The sequence below is a fragment of the Terrapene carolina genome, unplaced genomic scaffold (assembly GCF_002925995.2).
Source record: "Terrapene carolina triunguis isolate 2854851 unplaced genomic scaffold, T_m_triunguis-2.0 Scaffold210, whole genome shotgun sequence".
Taxonomy (NCBI): Eukaryota; Metazoa; Chordata; order Testudines; family Emydidae; genus Terrapene; species Terrapene triunguis.
In genome coordinates, this window is record NW_020664561.1 from 16,166,777 (window position 1) to 16,191,440 (window position 24,664).

The 24,664-nt window shown below is 39.2% G+C and overlaps 1 protein-coding gene across 2 annotated transcripts; it reads right to left on the bottom strand.

Moving 5' to 3' along the window:
• LOC112103412 (influenza virus NS1A-binding protein homolog) lies at positions 1-22,890 on the bottom strand. 2 transcript variants are annotated; one of them, XM_024195143.3, is made up of 15 exons: positions 22,451-22,890; positions 13,452-13,701; positions 11,692-11,818; positions 11,185-11,354; positions 11,027-11,102; positions 9,939-10,112; positions 9,057-9,182; positions 7,472-7,612; positions 4,431-4,560; positions 3,694-3,918; positions 3,370-3,491; positions 2,372-2,498; positions 2,157-2,288; positions 1,793-1,966; positions 1-1,397 (listed from the first exon to the last, which is right to left on the bottom strand). In XM_024195143.3, the coding sequence occupies exons 3-15, from the start codon at positions 11,800-11,802 to the stop codon at positions 1,144-1,146; spliced, it is 1,962 nt and encodes a 653-aa protein (XP_024050911.1). In that variant the 5' UTR covers positions 11,803-11,818; positions 13,452-13,701; positions 22,451-22,890; the 3' UTR covers positions 1-1,143. The 2 variants fall into 2 exon arrangements, with proteins under 2 accessions (XP_024050911.1, XP_024050912.1); XM_024195144.3 differs by having other exon boundaries at positions 7,505-7,612; positions 22,451-22,888.
• Positions 22,891-24,664: the final 1,774 nt, after the last annotated feature.

Consider the following 24,664-nt stretch of genomic DNA (forward strand, 5'->3'; position numbering starts at 1 on the left):
CTGTGGTGCAAGGATTTCCTGTAAGGTACCTTTTAATGTGTTTGCATCAGCAGCAAGCATTAAGTGCTAAGTTTGGCACCAAGAAAGTTAGATGTGCAGCACTACACATTAGACACCAAGTCATCCCAGCCAACATTTTTACATATGAATAGAGAAAATGAATCAAAACATAATACCAAGCACTTATGGAACAAATTAAGTACAAGTCATATTCTAGCACATTTGTCAGCTTGCACTATTAGAAAAATAAATACCATTTTAAGAAATGTTTTCATCACCTATTGGTAATATCCTAAAAACATGAACACTTCAGGTTTTACAAATATTAGCTCAACCTTGGTAACAAAACTGCTGTACAGAAAGCACCTTCGACAGGTGTCAAAATAGTTGGAGCTAAAATGATTTTAAATAAAAAAAATCAGTTATGTTCAGAAACTCCATTCAAATTTAATGATCAGTGTTGCATACTAAAGTACAATAGTGTAGCAGAGGCAAAAAGCTTAGACGCTCATGTACAGTGGTAAATTAAATATCCCACTCCATCTCTATGAACACCAAGACTGTCTCTGCCTCAATAACTACTATCTGCCACTTTCACTTCAACAGGTAATATTCTGCTGAGTATATAAAAAGTTATAAAAAGGCAATCATAAAAGGTTAAGTATTGGCAGGCATGTCAACTTTAATAAAAAAAAAAGCATTATGTGTTAAATAAGGCTTCTTGTTACAGAGTGTTCCAGTTACTGGGGCACGGGAGAGGGAGGGGAGCCTGAAAAACCAACTGCCTATAACCAAAAACCCTATTCTTCCTGCCCCAAACACACATTCTAAGGGGGAAAAAATGTGCAAATTGGCAAAACAAACATTGGGGGGAAGCTCTTGAAATGATATGCCCAATCAGTTCTTAGTTTCTCTTGCAATATTATCAATTTCCAAAATCTAAGTAACAAAATCCAAAAATACACAAAACACCCTTCATCTTTCCAAAAAAAAAAGTATATACAGCACATTAATAGTATGCAATATGCAAAAGCTTTGTGTTGCTGTTGGCAACTTCTATACCCTCCCAACCCTCACACATACCTCTACTAAAACACAATTACATCACTAAGCCTGTTAGTTTGCCTGGGGCACTTAAAGTGGTTAAAATTTGTAAGTTTTTGTATATGGGCTCCATTCATTTGACTCTGGGTTGTAGATTTCAACTGTATTCAGGAATTCATTGCCATCAAATCCTCCAACTGCATAAATGGTGTTTGCCACAGCTGCAATACCAGCATTGCTTCTTGGAGTAGTCATGTTTCCCATCATCTTCCATTCATTTTTAGCAGGGTCATACATCTCCACACAACTGACAGCACGAGAACCATCAAAGCCTCCACCAACAAAGAGTTTTCCTATTTAAAAGGAAATGATAAAAGTTTAACTGCTTACATTCCATAAGCCTCTACTTCATGAACTACGTGTGCACATTTGTGAAGAAATTATTAAACTAACTCAACATGAAGGGAGGTTGAAATCTAGGAAAAGGGATTTGTGTATTCCCAATACCATCAAACTACTTGTGCTCTCTTGGTTACCAAAACTGTTTTCTGTACTTATTTCAGAATTACTTCCATAACAATTTCCAATTAGTGTTCGAATGCTGTTTATCTAGATAATGTATGATATTTCACTAGATAAAACTTCCATTGTCTGAAGTCCTTTATGAAAGTCAAGCCCAGGAAGTATCTGGAATTTTTTTTTTCTCTGCCAATCCTTTGCTTAACTGGCTGAAAGACTAGAAACTTACCATCATGAACAGCCACTCCAGCTCCACGCCTAGCCACATTCATAGGTGCAATTAGAGTCCAGGTGTCATTCTCTGAATTGTAACGTTCTACACTGTTCAGACAATTCCAGGATTCTGCTCCTCCAATTATATACAAATATCCACTTAGCTCACATACTGCAGACTGATGTCTACCTACAAATCAGAAGCCATTTTGAGAAGTTATATTGAGACCCCCCCCCCCAAAAACCAAACCTATCACTCCTTAAGATTTTAGCAATACAGACTTGCTGGTGCATGGCAGCTGCCTTTTTTATTAGAAATAAAATATGCACATAGGCAGCAACATTAAAAATCTGCTTTAAAAACAGCGCAACAAACTTACGAATGTTAAGTGGAGCACAGCTTGTCCAAGATTTTGTTATAGGATCAAACACATCACAATTTTTCAGTCCCTTCCGGCCATAAGGATCTGAGCCACCAACAACGTACAGCTTACCATTCAAAGCACATACTCCTGTTTGTATATAAATAAAAGTGATTTATCATCTAATAAATGTGTAAGGAACTAAACAGCCACAGTCACAAAACAGCCATTACCTGCATTGCAACGACTGGTTCTCAGTTCTGGAACAGGAGTCCAGTCATCTATTTCTGGATCATACATTTCCCCACAACTCAAGTCATCGGAGTGACCATTTGACCCCCCTACAACATACAGCTGTCCCTAAGTGGAAGAAAAAACAACCACTGTTTCACATGTGAATTGAAATTAATTCTGTTCCAGAGCAGTTCACTGGTATTAATTACAATTACTCAACTGCTTGCAAGGGAAAATCCCGATATACAAGAACAATTAAGTTATTAGTTAAATATCATGTAGTTTACTGTGACCCTGTATGTTTCTTTTAAGGACTGACAAATCCGGTTTTTTCAAGACACAATCCCAGAGATGTAACCAAATATCAAACACTGATATATCAGCATTTATTACTGAAACTTAAGTTATATTTTAAGAAAAATGGTCTTTCTATATTGTCAGGGATCTCTGCATCTGTAATTGAAGGATATCTTTATCACTGCTGAACAACCTCCTCAAAGGCTGGAGCCACCAAGGAGGACACTGCAAATGAAGAAAAATGTGAATGCTTGACAGAACTGTTTCCAGAAGTCTCTATGGTCAGCTCTTTTCAGCACAGCATGTTTGAATGGACACAGATTAAGTCCCCTCTATTTAATTATTAGTCAAACTGAGAAAGTGTTAGACAATACTGTGCTTTCTTCACTAATTCCCATACAATCAAATAAAATCCCTCCTGGCAAACCTATAGAATTGGCTGCTTGTGAATACTGAGACACTAACTGTCCCACTTGGCAGATGGGGCATGAAATCATAATAGCCTCTGTGTAACTGCAATATTTCTTTTTGAAACATTATCCTAGAAATTCTGAATACCTTAGAGTGGATTTGTGCATATTTTAGATCTAAATCTGTTTGTCCCATCCTTACTTTCTCTCACACAATCGAAATAATCTACTAAGGCATTTATACATCACAAGAAAGTGCTTTTTTAATCTGCTCTTTACACAGCACATACCATTAGAACTGCCATCTGGAATCTGGCTCTTGGTGTTCTCATAGGTGCAATGAAAGTCCAACGGTCCTTTCGTGGATCATAGCACTCTACTGTGCGCAGACATTCCTCTCTGTTATAGCCACCTAACAGTAAGCCAAAAGAAATCACATGCAAGGAGTTTATTAGGAATCAAAATAAGTCTTAAACATTGTTTACTAGCTTCATTAAAGTTAGCATAGAATCTATGAACCTCGTTCAGATCACTTACTTATGGAAGGTACTGTATATTAGACATGGTTCAATCCAAACAAGTTTTTGCTTTAATTATTTTATTGGTATTTTTACCTGCAGCTATTAGCTTGCCATTAAGTTCTGCTGTTCCCAACCCAGATCGAGCATACTGCATTGGAGACAGGGGCTTTTCTATAAGGTCATCTGGTTGAATCTCAAAACTCCTGCTCTTCAGGAGTCGTGGAGTACTAGTTGGAGAGCTCTGAGGGCTGTTACGTCCATGAAGAAAAATCACACAGAACACACCATCCAAAACAGCAAGACACAGGTAGGTATTACCTGAAAAACAATTTTAAAAAACTTTTCTATATTTAAAATACTAACTAGTGGCTTCCAAGTTTAAGCCTATACTTAACCCTTACAGGTCTGGAGATTCCTTAATACTAATACTGTTGAGATTTACAGACTCCAAACTTCACTCCAGTTATACAGAAACACTATATTGGATGACTCAATTAAGATTCTACATAAAAAACAACCCATAAATCAATCTGAAAACCTTTTAGGAGGAAGTCCCCCCCCATGCACAAAATAACTTCCATGGTTCACTCAAATAATGCACTTGTCCACCTTCCTCACAATTCACCAAAATTTTCCATCCTCGGCCTCAAAATATCTGGGTTTTGATCTCAACTGTGCTACAGGCCTGAGTAACCGTGGGCAATTCACTTTACCTGGTTCTCTATCCCATAGGGGTATTGAAGGAAATTCATTAATGTATGTGAGGTGCTCAGATGCTATGCTTACAAGCAACAGGGAAAACCCTAAACAAAAGAAGCCTAGACACTTACTTGAAGTCTTTTCAGAAGCAACGATTTTCCATTCATGTTTAGGACTCTGTACAGTAGCATTTGGAGAAGAAAGGCTTCCAGAGGAACTGCTACTTATCTGCTTGTGATCGTTCTCACGTGGTTGCTTTTTCTGCAAAATCAAAAGGCAGCTACAGAACCCTAGCCAGAGACCACACCTTGATCTACCTTTACTTCTCTCAACTAATCCACACAATTGAGGAAAATGCTTGATCTTTTCGACCTCTGCAAAGCATCATTTATAGCACACCTAAATTTTAAACAGAATTGCTTACATAATTAAAACACTTAAGTCGATTTACTCCCATCTTAGTACTTATTTCATCTCATACCACTACCTGAGCCTCTATCATAGACTCAGCCTTAGAAATCATACGGCTCTGAACTCCTTTTTAGAAGTCAAGCATGCACTTTCACTGGACAAAGGGTTTTCAAACTTCCTGTATCTTCCAGATTTATTAAAAATTAAAAAACAAAAAAACAAAAAAACCATTCTTTGCCAGACTTAATAAAATGGAAGTATGCATTTTCAAACTCTCTCGGAATTTGGGCTAAGCCCACAATGCCCATTTCTGATTGTTTTTTAATAGATTCCTATTCCTCAGATTAGAGGCCCTTTCACGCAACACAATCAACCTGTGGAACTCATTGCCTGGGGAGGTTGTGATAGCCAAAACTATAATGAGGTTCAAAAAAGAATTAGATAAGCTAATGGAGGACAGGTTCATCAATGGTTATTAGCCAAGATGGTCAGGGACACAATCCCATGCTCTGGATGGCCATAAGCCATTGACTGCTAGATGCTGGGACTGGACGACAGGGATGGATTGCTCAATAACTGGCTTGTTCTGTTCATTCCCTCTGAAGCATCTGGCATTGGCCACTGTTGGAAGACAGGATACTGGACCAGGTGGACCATTGGTCTGACCCAATATGGCCATTCTTGTGTTCTCATCTAAAACAAGTCTTGGTGATTTGGCTTCAAGTTGTCTTTGTGATCCTGTTTAGTTATTTCTCTGATCTTACTTTTCTTATGCTCATACTTTGCATGGAAGGGTTATTTTCCTGAGTCTCATCCCTAGTATAGTTTATTCAGTATTTCACTTTATAAACTATTTATTGTGCAGACTTAACAGATACAAGGGGAAAAAAACTTATTTCAGATCACATCATTGACAATGTTTGGAGTAAAAGCCAGGTCAAGAGCAAAAGTCCAACATTTATCAATTCTATTAATTCAGTATAACAATGTTCTAAAACCCTGCAGCTGAAATTTACAACACCTGTGTGGACCCTTGAACTGTATCGTTTTTCATATTACAGAAAAGGTAGCCAGATTTGTAAAATACTAACTCCCAATCTAAGCTTATCCATCAGTTTTTCCACCAAGAATTTCCCATACTCTGCACTGAACCATATATATCACATAGCAAGGCTCTGTCGTCTGCCAAAATTATTTTACGTCTTAACAGACCAACTACCCAACAAGTTATATGTTTCTGAGGAGACCAATGTGTTTATTTTTGTATCTCAACTAAAACTGGTGTGTCTTCTTTCCCCCCACCCTCACCATGGTGAAACTATTTCAGTTTTAAGTATTAAATCCCACCCAAGCATTTTTATAGCTTTTTGTATACATGGATGTTCCTTAAATTATTTGAGAATTTTTAAAGATTGAATTAAATTCTCCAAGATAGTGTATCTAAAAAAAAAATTATTGATGTATACAATTTAAACATTTTTGCTCTAGTTTCTGCAAATATGAAGAAAAAAAATCTGAGTGAAGTTTACTTTGGTCCTTGGCTTCCAAGTATGAGAACTGCCAATAAATATTTGATCTACTGAGTCGGAACAAAATTAATCCAATGGACTCATTAAATACCACTGAGGCAAACAGGGTTTATTTACTCAACTATTCTCTTTACAGATTTATTTTCATTTTTAAAATCCATGCTCTATGCAACTATAAAGGTATTTTTAAAGTTTACTAAAAAAACCCTCTACCAAAACCAGACTGCTTCTGTCTGCAATTCTCATTGCTATGACTTCAGAAATCAAAGTAAAACTGCATTTAAACTCAATAGCAATTCAAATTTAGACACAGTAACTCTCATTTGGGTCCATCAACCCATCCATTTCTTTTTAAGTTCCTTTCTTGAACTAGATAAAAAGTTTGGAGGGTGAGAAGATAGAAGTGAGAAGATTCATGAACTTGGCATTTATAAAATCAAGGACTGACCGCAATAGCTGAAGACAAATGAACACACTTTCCTGCACAACTTTGCCAATGTATCTCTGCTCTGACTTTTAACCTCTAACTATTCCATACTTCTGCTTCTTGCTCAAACTAATAATTGTGCAAAGTTGTCTATTTTTTCAAGGACGTGAACAAGAAAGAACTAGAATTAAATCACCAAATTCAATTTAACTTGTGACTTATGCCCAAATTTAAAACCAGATAAAAGTTGAATATATATACACATCAGGATCCCCCCCCGCCAACCCATCTGACCCTACAATCAAAAGAATTTATTGCCTCCTTTGCAACTCCATGCTAGATTTTGCAGAGAAATTTCTCTATAATTCCTTTAATGCCTGGCTCTTCTTACATTCAGTCTGCACCCTCTTGTTTTTATGCCAATTACTTTTTCAGTCATGTCATCCACATTTTCTAATCCATCTGAACTGTGTAAACTAGACACTCCCACACCCTTCTCAAACTATTTATATTAAATTTGATTTTTCTAATATTTCTATTATAGACTCCCTTGTACTAGCCACCCTCTTCTGTATCTTTTCAGTTCTTTGATAACCTGGGTTTTGCTTTTAAAAAACTCACATTTAGCACTCAAATTAGTACTGTTAATAACAAGATGAAGCAAGTGAATCGCCAATACCAACACAGAAGCTGTTTCTGCAAAATGTTTTCCCATCTGCATTAATCATTAAGATACCGCTTCTTCCCTTTACTACAGTACACAAGATTTTAGGTGTGCTATAAATTGCTCTAACCAAATTTTTACCTGATGTAACCTCAGACCATGTGCAATTTGTACCTGCACAAACTGAATGTGGTCATCATCACTGCCATACACCTCAGCCTGTCCATCTAGTAGATTTCCATCAAGCAGCTTGTGATCAGCTGAGTAGTACAACGTTTGAACCTGCAAAACAGGAACAGAATACCCATGTGGCTGCTGTCTCCATAGCTACTTAACTACAGGCAGATTTACACAAACTCCTGAAGGTCCTCTCCAGCATAGCTCTTGTCATGTCATCTCATCTCAATCTAGTAATGACAAAATTAAAAGGAAGCAGACGTCACGGTGTAAGTCTTCAAATATCAGCTGAAGGATCCTTGATTTCTCAGCTTGAAAGAAATCTTCATTTTTCAAGGACTTCTATTATTTCCCAGTATAGTAACTAATATATATCACAAGTACAATGTACATTATCTTGCAGAACAAATTATACAATCCACAATCTCATGCAAGCACTCGTTATTCCCTGCAAACAAGTTTTCTGAATTGCAAATACAATGCTTTCTGTGGGCAAAAAAAAAAAAAAAAAAAAAGGGAGGGGGGAGGGGGTGAAGCCAAAGATTGGATTCTAAAAAGGAAAGGAATTGAAAGAGGGGAGCAAAAATGTAAGTTATGGAGGAAATGTTGCCCATGACTTGTACCAAATGCAATGCATTAATCAAGTGCATCTGAGTTGCAACTGGGAAAATCAGAGCATTTTAAAAATAACTATTGAAAGGGGAAACATACATGTGAGAATATATTTGACAGTATAAACATGTACTTTTGCCTATACAAAAGTGTTCTGATTATCTACGTTGCCTGTAATAACAAACTGGGAAGATTTTATGATGAGCAACAGGTTTTGTGAACTCCATTTTCCAAGCAAGTTAAAAATTTAGAATTCCACTATGTAGATATTCCATCAAATGTAGATATTTAAAAAATTGCCCACAGTCTAAGTGTAGTAGTTGTATTCATGAGTAAAGCCATTAAACAACACACAAAACATTAAAAATAAGATATCCTGTAAAGGAGTAAGTAAACACCATTAAATCATCATCATCGTTCTCTGCCCACAGCGGATTTTCTTAGGAGAACTGGGGCAGGACTGCTGCTTCATTACGTGTCAATACACTTGAGGTTTCTTCTTGGTTCTTCAGCCTTGGTATCCTAGTTTTGTTAATAAACCTATGGGGAGATAATCAATGGGGAGGAACAACCATTAGAAGCTTTTACCTACTTCTCGTTAACAAGCAAAAACCTGTGGAAGAAAACATTTAAGAATCTACAGCAAGTTTCAGTGCCACCTCCCCATTTCCAAAGCAAAGTTAAATGCACTTTGAAGTTGTTAAACAGCACACAGTGAGAAAACAAAAACAAAAAAGGAAAGCAAAAGACCAGACTGAACAGTTCATTCAGCTCACCTGGACACCCCCCCCGTTTCTCAGCTTATGGGTACCTATAGTAAAATTTAAATTCTTCAGGGTCATGGTTAAAAATAAAAGAAAAAAAGGGATCATCCTTCATATCACAGAAGTTTAATTTTTTTTAAAAACTATTTAATCTCATTTTCTTAAAGACTAACCTCTTCCATTAGATCTTCCAGACTGTCTCCATTTTCCCAGATGCTGCGCTGCACCCAGTTGATTACCTTTGTGTATAATTTGCCATTGCTAGGCAAGCCAACGTTGTCTTCAAGCATTACTTCAAGCTTGAGTTAAAAATAAGAGTAAGTTAGCATCCAGCTTACACTACTGCATAAAAGTTATACATTTACAGCATGTCAGTATTTTACTGAAGTTAATTATTCCTAAAGAAATTAAAACAGGACAGAATTTTCTAGCTCTGCATACTGAAAATGAATGAGTATACTACTCTACTATTACAGCAATGAAGATCAGCCCCTGGCTGTTTTCCTACACCCTGGCAACAGAAATGATGATTTTGCATCCTTCAATTTTGACTTAATATCTAAAGTCGTCTCAGGATGGAAGACAGCATGTATCATGCACAGCCAAGTTTCATGGTACCAATGAATATAATCTAATGTAGACTTCTAACAGAAAAAAAAGTTATATAAAATGCTAGCATACTGTGTTAAACAATTTGAAAACTACTCTGCAAACTCAGCATGTGTGAAATTTTTCCACCATTGAAAAAGAAACCAGTGATTTTTACTGTTTACCTTACTATGGCTATTAGCCAAGATGTGCACGGATGGTGTCCCTAAACCTGTTTCTCAGAAGCTGGGAATGAGCGACAGGGAATGGATCACTCAATGATCACCTGTTCTGTTCATTCCCTCTGGGGCACCTGGCATTGGCCACTGTCAGAAGACAGGATACTGGGCTAGATGGACTTTTGGTCTGACCCAGTATGGCCATTCTTATGTTCTCTCTCTCGTACCTAAATTACCTAGGTTTATTACGTTACAAGATTAAAGAAACAGCTTTAAATTGCTGCTAACCTTTAACCGTGGAAGCTTGAGAAATTCCTCTTGTTCTGAAATCTGCAACAAATGTTCCTGAATGTAACCATCAATCTTGTTCAACAAACGTGAGTCTCCCATACAACTTGCGAAGTTCCGATAAGAGATGCAGCTCTGAACGTCCATCTTAGAGAGCAAATAATCACCACAAACCTTAAAAAAAAAAAAAAAAAAAAAAAAAGAGTAATATTCCAAATTTACTAATAGCATATTACACTTTTATACATACATTTCTTTTCCAACATATGGCAAACACTCTTACTTTTCTACCAGTTTGAAAGATTTTACTTGCTCTACTGGTACTCTACACTGTGGGTGCAGAAAATCTCTCTGAAACTAGTAGAATCACGTTAAGTGTGATCACTGTATGCACTATTGTAGTGATAACGTTAGAACGGTAATGGCTAGTACCTTAATATGAAAGATACCACAGAAAGGGAGAACAGTATAGTTATGATACAGATTTTCTGGTCAACTCTTTCAGGAAGGCAACATTTCATCTAGTGGTTTTGTTAAATAAAATCTACCTAAGGACTTCTGGCCTCCACATCATATTATCTAAGCACCTATCAAGGTACATATTGTTTATTCTTAAATGAATGTATAGCCTGTCTCCCCTATTGAATGTGTTGTTTACAAACAGACTGACAGCAACCAGGGATTTGAGAGTCAATGTGGATTATTCACATTCCTATATCAGTTACAGTTCTTCAGGTCAAATTATGCCTTCTCTGCGAGCCCAGTGTCTTCAGCGGGCTTGCACGGGTGTAACTGACTGGAATTAAGTCAACAGTTCTAGTGATAAAACACAAGTACAGAATCCGTCTCTATTATCTTGGCTCTACAGTGCTAACAGGTGTGGAAGTGGTAAATACCTTTCTGTCACTAAAAATCAGTACATGTGATTTTGAGTACACAAAGAATAGCTCTCTTGAGTGACAAGTAGTCATTTTTAATCACTTTTCTACAGTGTAGTCTCACTTGAGTGTCCGGTTCACACTAAATATACGTTTTCTCTGCCCCTCAAAGGTTAATAATGGGACTGCTGTAGTAGCTGCAAATTATACCTGCTTGACTCTCTCCATCTTCAGCTTCTTTGCTGCAGAGTATACATCTTTTACTAGCTCTTTATCAGCTTTCAACCTATTAAAGAAATTTAGGTGTTATTCTAAAACAAGTAATATTAATATTTATCTCTTATTGCTTATCAGGAAGTAATACTCACTGAGCAGTGTAGGCATAATTTAATAAGACTTCAACAGCTTGTGGATTGAGATCATCAAATTTAACATGAGAAACTCCATGAGAATCACTATCACTGTTGAAGATTTCAAACAGGTAGGGACTGCAGCAAGCTAGGACTGCTCTATGTGCCAACGTCTCATGTCCACATACCTTTATTTTAAAAACATATACATGAGGACAGTAAAAAATTAAGAATGTACATTACAAAAATGCAAAGTATTATGCAGTCTTGTTCAAAACATAAGAGATCAAAACTCAATGTATATTAGAGAAATTACTTTATTAATATAATTTTTTTCAATTTGCACCAGATGAATTAAACTGCTACATTTTCAGCTATCAATATATGGTTTTTAACTATATTTTTCTGAATTTATATCCTTTGGAAAATCAGATTATAAAATCTTTAAGATTCATCGAATCAATGTATACAGACAACAAAGAACACTGTTTAAATGTTGCACCCAGATGACACATTATAACTTACCTGAAGCCGAACATCACAGAACTGACCACTTTTACGCAAGGCATTTAACTTGGCAACAGATGACTCTATGAAGTTTTCATCTTCAAACATCAAATATCCATTAGGAATCATTTTGCTGTAGGTTTGGCTGTCAAAAAAAAGGTAAGTGTCTTTCAATTTGTAAAGTTTACATACACAGCACTGAAGTGTATAAACTACTATTTCCTTATTACCAGCTCCCCCTTTCCAAATATATAGATACGTTGTGCGATGTCGATAAAATAAAGAGCAGTGACACATTTAAAACTAGACTGGACAAAATGCACTGGCAGTGGGATGGACTAGGTAATAACAGATCTTTTCCATCTCTAATTTCTATGATTTTAAGATTTGCACTGTATGTTCATCTGAACTAATTTCTACTGGTTCTATGGACTCCATGCCATGTATGGTTCACTAGGTCTGCACAATATAACCATTTCAGAGGTCAAAGAAAGCAAATTAATAGTTGAAAAGTGCCAGGATTTCAACCTTCTCTTTAAACGACTCTTAAGACCTAGTTTATACACATTTTTCAACTGTACAAAAATATCTTAAAAAACAGTTTAGCTTTATGTAATAACATTAGCAGAATGAAACACTCTGAACAATTAGCAAACATACATTTAAAGGATCACTACCAAGTTAAAAGTCTTTTCTACCTGCAGTTTTACCTATTTATAAATAATACCTATGGTCTGATCTATGTAGCACCACAGTGCAAACTAGAGGGGAGTGAATTAATTGTAGGTCTAACTGCCCTGTGTAGACTCTTCTGACACAAACTAAAAGGTGCGTAGTGCGTATTAATCTAGTCATACTAACGCACAGCAGGTACCTTTTAGTTTGAGGCAGCAGGGTCTATACAAGCAGTTAATAGTGCTCTACAGTTCAAACTTCTCTAGTTTGCACTGCAGCATCATGTAGAGAAACCCTAAGATTATTATAACAGAGTAAAAAACAATTATTTTTTCAAAGTTTACTTTGTATATTTGACAGCAATTTATATGTAGTCAGTTTCACTGGTTCCCCGGGCTCAGTCAAATCAGTCACTTCTGTTTGTGTGGGCATTCACATAGCTATAGGTAAATGAGAACCATTTTTAGAAATAGGAAAGTGTGATTGCAAGAATGCCAAAAAATGACAGGGAAACTCAGAGGCAGAATAGTACTTGAAGCGACAACTTATTTGATGAGTTTGACAAGATTTCAAATTTAAAGAGGCCTGTAGGATTGACAAGGAAAATGAGGATGTAACTTCAGAAGTGCCAACTGAAGGTGTTAGACACCTGTTTGAAAATCCCACACTATAAAGTTACCCAAACAACTTTTTGGAAAAGAACATGAGATATGCTATTTCTAATTTATTATTTCACAACAATTTGCATTTTTAGTTTAGTTTACAATTAAAGAAATGTAATTAGCATAAGATTTTTTTAATATTTTAAGGTCAGACTGGGAAACTAGAGCAAAGATTAGTATTAAGAAAGATAAGCCATATTAAAAATACCCTGTAAATCACTGATGTAAATCCAATTACCTCAGTAGTTTACTAGAGTAAATTACCACAAATAAACATACTAAATGATAAGTTTCACTTAATTACAAGCTTCTTCCTTTGCATACACTTTCATTTAGTCAAATACTATGTTATGTCTGCCTATTGCAGTAACAGAGCAAAAATTTGCTAACCACAATTATATGTTTGATCTTATACACATTTAATTAATAGCATTATCTCACCTGCTAAATATATTGCTGTAAATTTATAACTGGGAAACCTTAAATAATCCAATGGTAATGGCGTGTTAAATCAGAGCACGTCACTTTCAATATCTTCTTATATGAAGACAATTTGCTGAAGTGCAGGCAGACGGGTCGTGTCCTGTGAGCTGCAATGACGATTCCAAAACTAGCAGGCTTGAAAATGATGTAATCAAGTCCTTAAGAGCTATAGACATGAATTTCTTCTGTGATAATCATGCATCATAATCTGCAACAAACAAACAAAAGTTAGTAATTAAATATAAAACAGCATTATTTCAGTATTTTATGTTTCAGATTTAGCAATTAATATCCCTTTCAAATCCAGGGCTAGAATGTTTAACTGTACAGTTAACTTTTCTCTATAATCTATACTCACAAATTTTGTACTCACACACATTCTTTAATGGTGACCTCAATACATTCTCAGCTGGCAAAAAGTAATGGTCATAGAGCTTAAGGTCAAAAGGGACCACACTAGAGCATCTCATCTGACCTCCTGGATGTCACAGGCCGCCACACCGAGCACCCACACACTAATCCCAACAACCAAAATTAGACCAAAGCATTACAGCCCACAGAGAGTAACAATTATGTGCCACAAGACAGATGAGGTAATATCTTCTATTGGACCAACTTCTGTTGGAGAGAGAGACAAGTTTTCGAGACTCATGTCTCTAATATCCTGGTTACTGCTTACTTTGCTTAAGAGCCTTTGGTGTGGGACCTTGTGAAAGGCATTCTTAGTCCATGATTACTGTATCAATTGGATGGATCACCCTTGTCCACATGCTTGTTGACACCCTCAAAGATTGATAGATGAGGCATTATTTCCCTTTACAAAAGCCATGTTGACTCTTTCCCAACCTATTGCGATCATCTACGTGTCGTCATAATTCTGTTCTTTACTATAGTTTCAATCAATTCAAATCAAGAGCAATATACTGATTTTCCCACAGCACCTGCAATGTTCTGTAGCAGTTACCTAGAAAAACTGGTTTTACCATGGCAATTTTTTCTATTCCTGAAAATACTGTGCTGCAAAGAGCAGCCAATAGTTAGCCAGGAAAGAATGAACATTCAACTATGTTTAACTCCTAAAGCATATATGGGTGTGTGAATGGAGGAAGTAATAAGATATATATGTGTTATAAAGCACCAAAAATGTCTACTAGAGAGATATTTGGGGACCACAAATTAAACAAGGACCTTAATATCAGTATACTGTGTTACGATTTTCAAATGAAATCACAGATTTCATTCAACATATGCTGAGCCTCCTTTTGGCTGTTTATGCCTCCCAAAAAATGGCTTCCTCCAAATGCATGAAAATAAGAGCTGAGCTAGCCAAAATTCCCAAGAAGCCACATAAGCAACTTTAATTGTTCCTATGACCCTAGTGATATAAGTAAACACCTTCATTTCGTTGTATGTTCACAAATGCATCATCTGGCTATGATGTTTTAGTGAAAGAACAGAGATTTATGCACCATGAAAAGACTTCTCTTATCTGGAAATCTTTAAATCCCCACTTTCTCCCCTTGCCAGCACAAATACTATTTGCAATTTCCAAACAAAAACGATGTTGTTTCTCTTTGAAACAAAAAACAAGAAGTCTAACACAATCCCTCAGTGTTCCAGAGATTCAACTCCTTTTGAACAACTCTTTATTCAAAAATATGGAGACTTTTTTCAAAAACAATCTAATGACTACACATCTGCATCATCCTTGCTGACCTAAAAGATGAATTACTAACCTCAGAGATTCCCCTCCACACACCTACTCTTGCAAGTCCGTGTTCATTTGGTTCTTATTCTAGTCTATTCCCCTGATCAGATTTTTTTGCTGTATTCTGCTACCTCAAAAGAATTTTACTGTATTCCAATTGTTAAAATTTGCCTGGTATTCTTATGATCTCCAAAAGCCAGTTGAGCAAATGCATCCAAAAGAATCTAGCATGAAACCTAACACACAAAGGAATTGCAAGCAATTTCTATAACAACTTCGATTCTGGACATTCTGTATATGTATGTCTAATAGTATTTTCTGAAGTCTATTTCCAGGTATTTGCTTGTATTAACCACGGGGCATTTCCAATTGTCAGAATTGGTTTAAAATATTATAAGTACTTAGTTATCAACTACTAGTCTATCTGTAAATTTTATATTAATAGCTATATATATTAAGACATGGTGGCTAACCTGAAGTATTTACAATTGAAGCTCTAACCCTACAACTAGATCCATGCATGCATCTGTGCCCACGTGGATACCAAGCTGAAAGACAGTGGTGTAATATCAATATTTTTACTATAAGAACTACTTGGTATCTATACTATTTGATAATTTCCTGAACATGCACCGGTATACAGGGCTTAATTATCTGCTACATCTATAGGAAGACTGAGGAAGAATCCTTGCCTGAAGTACTGTATATACTCGTTCATAAGCCAATTTTTTTTTTAGTAAAAAAGGGAAGCACCAGAGAAGGGGGTGCGTTTATGAACGGGTATAAAGAGGAAGAGGTGGGACACAGCCCCTCCCCCCAACAGAGGGAGCAAGGAGATGCAGCACAGCCAGCAGAGCCAGAAGGGAAGAGGCGGGACCAGTCTCTCTCTGCTTCTGACCACACTGCTCTCTCCCCCCAGCCTCTGAAGCAGCTGCATCCGGGGCTGGCAGGCTGCAGCCGCGCCACCAGGTCTGGCCCGCCAGAGCAGGCTGCGTCCAGTCTGCCCGAGCAGCTCCAGCCAGGCCAGAGACATCCTCCCCTGGCCCTCCCCAGATAAGGTGGGAAGGGATGGGATGGAATGGAGAGAGTGTGGGGGTCCCGGGCTAGGGGTGGGGTCATGTGGTGGGTCATCCCCTGAGCCCCAGCTTCTTCCCCCCCTCCCCCCCCCAAAAAAAATTTCTCCACCAGTTGCTATCCTGACCCATCAGGGCAAGCAGCTGGTGCGCCGGGACACTTTGTTTACTTAGTTTTACCTCCGTGCCTGCGGACGCTCAAGGTAAACAAACCATCTCGGCCTGCCAGCGGCTTATCCTGATGGCCCGGGAGCCAAAGTTTGCTGACCCCTGAATTATAGGGTCAGCTTATGAGCGGGTCATAAAAAATTTCCATTTTTACTTATCCATCTTGAGGGGATGGGGAGGGTGGGCTTATAAATGAACCGGCTTATGATCGAGTATATACATTAGTTTGGTTAATGCAAGATAAATTGTGTATTCAGACCTACATACAAATAAATCAATTTGCCTGTATTTAGCAGAACCACTTTTATGCAAAACATACAAAATTATCACTGCTTATTTAAACTATTATCTCCCAACATTAATTAAATCTTTACTTTTGTTTAAACAGAAAGATACAAAGGGCTTGCCAGAACAATACATTACATATTCCCCATTAGTTCCTCACTCAACTCTCATATTTAATAGGAGAAAATATTACTGAAAAATAAAAATTTTGCGAGAAAGGACAAAAAGGCAACCATAAATGAATGATCAGATATGAAAAAGCTCTGAAAATATTGCATTTTTTTCTATACAGGCTGTAAAGAAGCTTCAAAGTAACAAGTGAGATGAAACCAAATAATCAAAAACCCCTTTACCTGGAAAGATGCGTTTATGTGTCCAAAACATGTTCCATTACAAACTAAACAAAATGCCACTTTCTGACAATGACAAAAATGCTGAAGAATCAACTACAAAATATCCCTTTAAACTATATAGTTAAATAAAAAACTGAACTCTTTATTTAGAATCCTTTAACAATGAAACTGAAATTTAACAGATACAAGAGAAAATGTCTAAATTTGCAAGGCAACATTCTCACATACATTGCATCATTTAGAAAGGTAGATTTTTGAATTTCCACAACCAAAAAAGTTCATTTTAATTTAATTTTTAAAATCAGACAACTTAAAAAAACACTCGACTGCTTTAAAAAAATTATACTGAGATTATTTTGATACTTTTCTTAAAACAGTTTAAACAATTACATTTGTTGGGCATAGAAAGGAATTTGGAGAACTAGATGTCTTAATAGATTAGTAATCTACTTTAGTAATAAAATATAGTGTTATGCTTCTAGGTCTGTGGTTCAAATCTTGCCCAATTCCATAGTAACTGGTGGCTTACATGAAATAAATTTGAGTCTTAATGCAGTTTCTACTGAAAAAGAGTTCACTACATATAAATCACCATCATAAATGACATTAGTTGTAGAGGTGCCACAGACTGAATGGGTGAAGAGACATTACTTAGTTTGTCCTGTAGAAAAGCAATGAGATACACCAATAGGGTAATATGAATAAACCTAGACTGCTTTTGCCTGTCTGGGTTTTTTTTAAATTTTATTTCTGAAATAAACTCTTCCAATCTTCACTATTGTCAATCAGATCTTTCCCTAAACACCACATTCCCTTAATATTGTGGAGAAAGCAAAATAACATTGTTTTTTGTGCCAGGCCCACATACTTATGTTTGTAGGATTAAGACTTTAAATCTTAAAATTTGATAAAATCCTGTATCAAAACATTTGATTTTATGATCAAATAAAAAGGAACTTAATTAGCCCAGTAAACCTTTTTAGTTGCAGCAGGCTTTCTTGCTTTTCATGTTCTACTTTGCAAGAAATTTAGGTCACACTTATGTCTACTTGTAGTCCATTTATTATTTAGAAACTAGAATATACAACCTGAAGTCTTCATGAATAGATTTCCTTCTTGAGATATCCTGAACTCTCACGCTTTTTTTTTTTTTTTTTAATAATGATCAATAAATGCCACCTCTGTATGTCTGGATTTGTATTTAAGGTAAAGATATTTTAAAAATGGGACTAAATATATTTAAGATATATCAGCACACTCTATACCAGAGAGTATAGTCCTATGTATGCAGAGCAACTTACTAAAGAGAGAGATCTTGGAATGGTCATTAAGGACTACAATGTCTTCAACAAAATGTAATAACGAGGTGACATAACCACATTATCTTTAGTTGTTGTACCAAATGAACAATGGGTCAGTGATTTGTTTTTTAAAACGATTTTCCCTACCCCATGACTAAAAAAAAAAGGCTTCACTATGAACATAGCGGTTTGTAGGGAGAGAAATTTTAACAAGATAAAAATCATCACATACACTTCATTCTGTAAAGGAAATACGCTACCTAGCATTTCCTACTGAGACTGTACAAGGTTCCCTCCAGTATTTATGAATGCAAGCTTGAAGAGCTTGCCAGACATACAAGCATTAAAAAACAAAACAGAACACCTTATGTTGCTGCTTCACCCCAACCTCCATAATCCTTGCAATTTAGAGTAAGAGTTGAACATGTTTACTATAACATATTAGTTAGCTGAAAATATGTCTCAAACTTCTATTTAATATGTTTTTAATTTTCTTTCACCTTTTCTTTCCTAAAATTATTCCAGTTTTTCTTCTTTCCCAGATTAGGTCATGTCCTCCTTCTTGATGCACTTGCTTTCAGCATGCTTCCTCTTTTCTCCCTCCACATTTACTCCTGGGGGAATTCTGCGCCGTTGCGCATGTGCAGAATTTATGTCCCCCACAGGTTTCTTTGCTTCCCCGCAGAAAAATGACTTTCTAATGGGGAAGCAAAGGGAAGCTACAAGAGCGGTCATACAACCCTCCCCAGCAGTATGTTTCGGGTGCCCAGGGCAGCTGGCAGAAAGGTAAATCACTGTGGGACAGGGGGCGGGACTGGGGAAGACCTGGATGGTGGCTCCTATCTTGCGCCAGGCTCAGCTGCTAGTCCTGGCTGGGCTGGGGAGGACGGGACTTTCTCTTCCCCAGCACGTATCCAGACCCCCTCATAACCAGACCCTCCCGCCGAGCCTCACCCCCCCACACACTCAGAACCCCCTGACAAAACCCACTCCCCCTGCACCTGGAGCACCCCAATGAGCTACCTGCATCCAGATCCCTATCCTACCAATCCCCAACCAGCAGCACCTGGATCCCCACTCCATTGAGTTCCACTCCTCCAGCATCTGTATCCCCCCCCCGCCAAGCTCTATCCTCCCCACACACCCTCCGCTGAGCCCCAACTACATTCACCTGGACCCCCCTGCATTAGAGTCTCATTACCGTTGCACCCAATCCTGCAACAAGCCCCTGTGCATCCAGATCCTCCCCACACCCGGATTGCCCCACACAGAACCCTTTCAACTCACACCAGGATCCCCCCACACTAAGCCCCTCCACACTTGGATCCTACCTTGCTGCGCCTGCCTGCTAATACCCGGTGCACCTGGCACGAAGGGGCAGGGTCCTGGAGTGTTTCTGGGGCAGGCCTGGTCAATGCACTGTGTCAGGGTTGGGTGCAGCCTCATCACTGAGTCTGTGTCCCTGGGAAGGATTTGGGAGGGGAGGGGGGAAAAGAAGAGCTGCACAGTGATCTCCCACCTCCGTGCAGCCAGTGACCTGTGCTCTCCAATGCCATGCTGGAGCCTCCACATTTATTTGACAAATAAAATTTGCAGAATTTTAAAATACGGTGTGCAGAATTTTTAGTTTTTTGGCACAGAATGCCCTTAGGAGTACGCATTAGATACCATGTCATCTACACCTCTTCTATATTTTCTGCCTCTCCTACTTCTCTCACAAAAAAATTCTCAGAATCCTGGCTTTTTAAAATGTATTTATTCCAATAATCACTCTCCCTTGACTTAACATACACCTGCTCCCTCATTCATACTCACTCCCTTTTTTCATATATAAAATTTCCCAGAACACTAATAAGCTGAGGACTGGCCAGATAAAAAGCCAAGCCACACACCCCTCCTCAAACTGTTGGGGAAAGAAGCAGTCAAATTTGTCTTGCTTGCAGCAGCTCACCAATGCAATAATCTTCTATGGCGGATGCATATTGTGCTTTAATATCTAAACTTATGACAGCTAATATAATCAACACAATACTGTGTGTCTGGTGGCTTCATCTTTTGTAGCTCCCAGCTAGCAGGTGTCTGACATCTGAAGCCCACCCCCACTGGTGGCTGCTGGAAAGAACTGTTTTCTCACACCACACTATCTCCCCCATCAACAAGCCTCCTGGCTACTGCAATTATGGAGGTGATGATATGTCTCCACAAATCTACCATTGCACAGCCTCCATTCTGGGTCCTCCATCCTAGTGAATAACTCCAGTGCTTGCCTCTGCTACCACTCAGCTTTTCCACACTGCATCAAATTACAATTGACCTATTTCTTTTAAGTTTGTATTGATGCTATGTGAAATTGACAAAACTGATCAGTTTTCACTTTACTGCACCTTGGGAAAATTATGAGAGGCAACTGAGACACTGGAACTTTGCAGACAATAGGTGAATATGCCTGTTTTTTTCTAAAGTTTCATTCTATTCCTACTAATGAGGTAGCTCTGCTGATGGTAGCAACTGCAGAAAGCAAGAATGCAGACTGGCCACTGTTTTATCTGTGTCATCTACCACTTCTCAGAGCACATAGGGAGGACATGGAGGTTAAGATACAGCAATGTATCCTCTACACCAGCTTGGCAACCCCTTATAGGAAGTAAAAAAATATTCAAACCCCTCTCCCATTTTTACTATAAACAAGTCAAAATATCAAGCCTATATAATTAATTTGGGTGTGTGTGTTTGGGGAGGTTGACAAAATACTTGACCGTGAAGGGCAAGTATGTGCAGGGAGTAGGGGAGCAAGCTTTACACTTTTCAGAGTAGCAGCCGTGTTAGTCTGTATCCGCAAAAAGAACAGGAGTACTTGTGGCACCTTAGAGACTAACAAATGCTCTAATAAAAAAGCTTTACACTGTAATTAGATCTTCAGTGTCTCGTGAGTCTCTCTGGACATGCCACCCTCCAGTAAGTCATTACCCACCAGTTGACACATTGGTTCACATTAGACCTCTAACAATTGCTACCACCAGTAGAACTGAACTCTGGGAAATTTCAGACACATTAAATTAAAACCTAGTTTAGACAAGGTTTCATGAAGACAGCGCTGTTCAGATTTTTAATAGTATCACTGCAATCTTACGTTGTTTTTTCAAATGCAAAACCTAAGATTCTAGAGAACTGATGGTACTCAAAGAAATCTTTCTACTTCTCCCAGCAAGCCCTGCAGAAAGGGGACAAAGGGATGAAAGAGTTGCAAGAAGGCATCACATTTTAAACAGTTGAATTTTAGATGTGTGAGTCTTTAGATCTGAAACCAGAAGATAGCCCACGGCATCTAAATCACCAGCTCCCTCCTCCATCCCACAAAAGAACTGTAGCCCGGTCTCCTTGTTTAACATGCATTATTTATCCAGCTCTGGATTGGCTGAAATGCCCACTCAATCCCATGGGTTTGGCAAAAGGAGCCGGCAACGTGGAGACGGGAACAAAAGAAACGCCGAGGGAGGGAGTAAAGGAAACGGAGACTATCCACGTCCCTCTGTCACACAGCAGAGGGGGTTGCGACACGACGTTCATTGCATCCCCCACAGCTAGTGTGGCGTTAGCCGCATTGTCTTCTTTGTCAGTGAGAACTGGGGAAAGGGTCGGAGGATGGCGAGGAAGGCGTCGCCCAACCTCATAGTCACTATCCTCCTTTCCTCCCCGCTGGTGCCTATCCTACCCCAGAAACTGACCCGCTACCACGCCAGAACTACGTGCCCGTCTCCCGGGGAGCGGCAGTGACTCCACAAGGCGGGAGGGCGGCGGACGAGGCTCGTGCGCTAGGCCCCCACTCTAGGCGGCGGGATCTGCCATTCGGTCGCGCGCGCGCGCGCCACATTACAGGTGAAGAAGGGCGCCAGAGCGCCGCACCCTCCGCCAGCCGGGGCAGGACTGTGCAGCCCGCGCTACGACACGCGGTGCTTCCAACATGGCGCCGCGGGCGGGCGGCTCGGCCGTCAGACACATACAGCCTTACGGGGCTTGAGAAAGATCCCGCCAGCCCAGCCCCATAGCCCCCGGCCCTGAAGCCCGGTACCTGGTGTCTCTCAGCGCAGACGACACCGTTCATATTGAGAGCTTCCAGGCTGTGGACGAAGTCGGTTCGGAGGCGCAGACCCAGCCCAGTGCGGTGGCGGCGGCGGGGATGTCCGCGGCGGCGAGAGAGATCGGGACGGGAGGCGACTCAGACCGGAGTGAGCGCGCGCACAGGCAGGGAAGGCGCTAAACGGCCGTCACCAGCCAGCTCCAGACACTGCGACTGGCCCCGTCCGCGCTCACAGACACACTCCGCCTCCGGAACCCGAGTAAGGGTTGGAATCACTCCGCCGAGAAACGAGTCCCGTCTGACAGCTCAGCGTTAAGTTCTCCCCCTCCCTCGTGTTGCAAAGTAGGGCAGTGGAAGGTGATTGAGCTGAGGCGAAGGGGCGCTGCCGCTCGCTGCTACTGTCGCCGCCCAGAACTGGTTTCCTCCTGCTGTGGGCTGCATGTGACCTACCCTTACTTGTTGCGCTGCCGCCGTTCCTGCTGCAGCGTGACACCGTGCATTAGAACTACAGAGCCACACGTATAAGCGTTAGCAAACATCACAAAGGTAATGGCAATAACCTTCCCGCTCCATTGCAAAAAGAAGCCCCCTGGGTACATTACAGTTGCACTGGGCCTGGAGCCACCACAACTATGCCCCATTGTGTAGCGTGCATAGGTGCTGGAACTTATGCTGAAGTGGTTTCCATCATATACAGGGTTTACAGTTTGTTTCAAAGACTCTGAGCACCCCCACTGTACAAATTATTCCAGCAGCACCCCTGGTAGAGTGCTAGCTAAACGTTGAGGCTTATTAGTAGGGAGATGTCATGATTCCCCCTCCCCCGCCTTTCATGTTGATACACCAGTAGAGTATACACCCTATGTCACCTCTCTGCTGAATATGGGGCCTTTCTTATTGGGGTTCAGCCCTTACATCCTGGAAAGCAAACCAGCAAGTCAGTACTAGAGCTGGGATTAGGGTGACCAGACAGCAAGTGTGAAAAATCGGGACTGGTTGGGGGGTAATAGGAGCCTATATAAGAAAAAGACCCAAAAATCAGGACTGTCCCTATAAAATTGGGACATCTGGTCACCCTAGCTGGGATTGGGGAAAATATCTCACACATCTATGAGCCTGAGGATTATCAGAGCAATTCACCAACTAAATACCTGCATAGTGATCCTCTGAGGGGGAGGATGGTAGCCAGGTGGACAACTGGCACTTATAACAATAGTGTGTTGAAGGGAAAAGAGGTATCTAGAGTGAAAATGATAATAATTATACTAAAACATTAAGTATTTCTATATATTACTATAAAGGTGTATGGCAATTTTTTCCTAATAAAAAAATAAAGCAGTGTCCCAATTCTGAAGAGTTTACTGTCCAAGGCCTAGATCCTGCAATCAGTTCTGTCCAGATGGATGCAAACACAACCCTATTAGCTTCAGTGGGGTTCTGTGGACAGAGACACAAGGGGTTTATCTGCACAGATCTGATTGCAGTATCAGGGCAGATTTTAATAACTTGTATTTACACAGAAAATCCTACAATGCTGTGCAGTCTGTACAATTGGCTCCCTAATTCTGCAACTTATGCTTAGAGGTTGACCAGGAAAAGGAAAAAATATATATATATCAGAAAAATTTCTGAGAATTGGTCTTGAGCTATGTATAAAAATATAATGACAAACATATTTTACAACATCATCTTTTTAGATTCCTCAAATATATAATCCAGACTGTCCGCTTAATGATGCATGACACAGTTATGCTTCTGACACAAAGCGTTCAGGAAGCTGTGCATTATTAGATACTGTTTCACAATGCATATTTAAATTCAGTGGGGCTTCATGTGGGAGTAAGGGTCACCCCACATGGAACATTTTTCAGAATCAGGACATAAAGTTTGATATTTGAACTTAAAAAGACATTGTCAAACATGCAAACTCTAAAAATTAGCTCGCCTTATTAGGGGTCCCATCTGTTATTTTATTTTGATTGCAGCAGTGCTCAAAATATGGTAGGTACTATCCAAACACAGAGGAAGACAATCCCATCCCAGAACATGTATCTAAAAAGACTGAAGGGAGGGATAAAGAGATACAACATAAAGCAAAGATGTCAGGATGATGATAGGCATGTCTTCTTAGGCCCTTAGGATTTTTTTTTAATAAAGAACTGCCCCTCGGCTTTGCCATTATTTGTTCTTGATCAATCCCTGAAC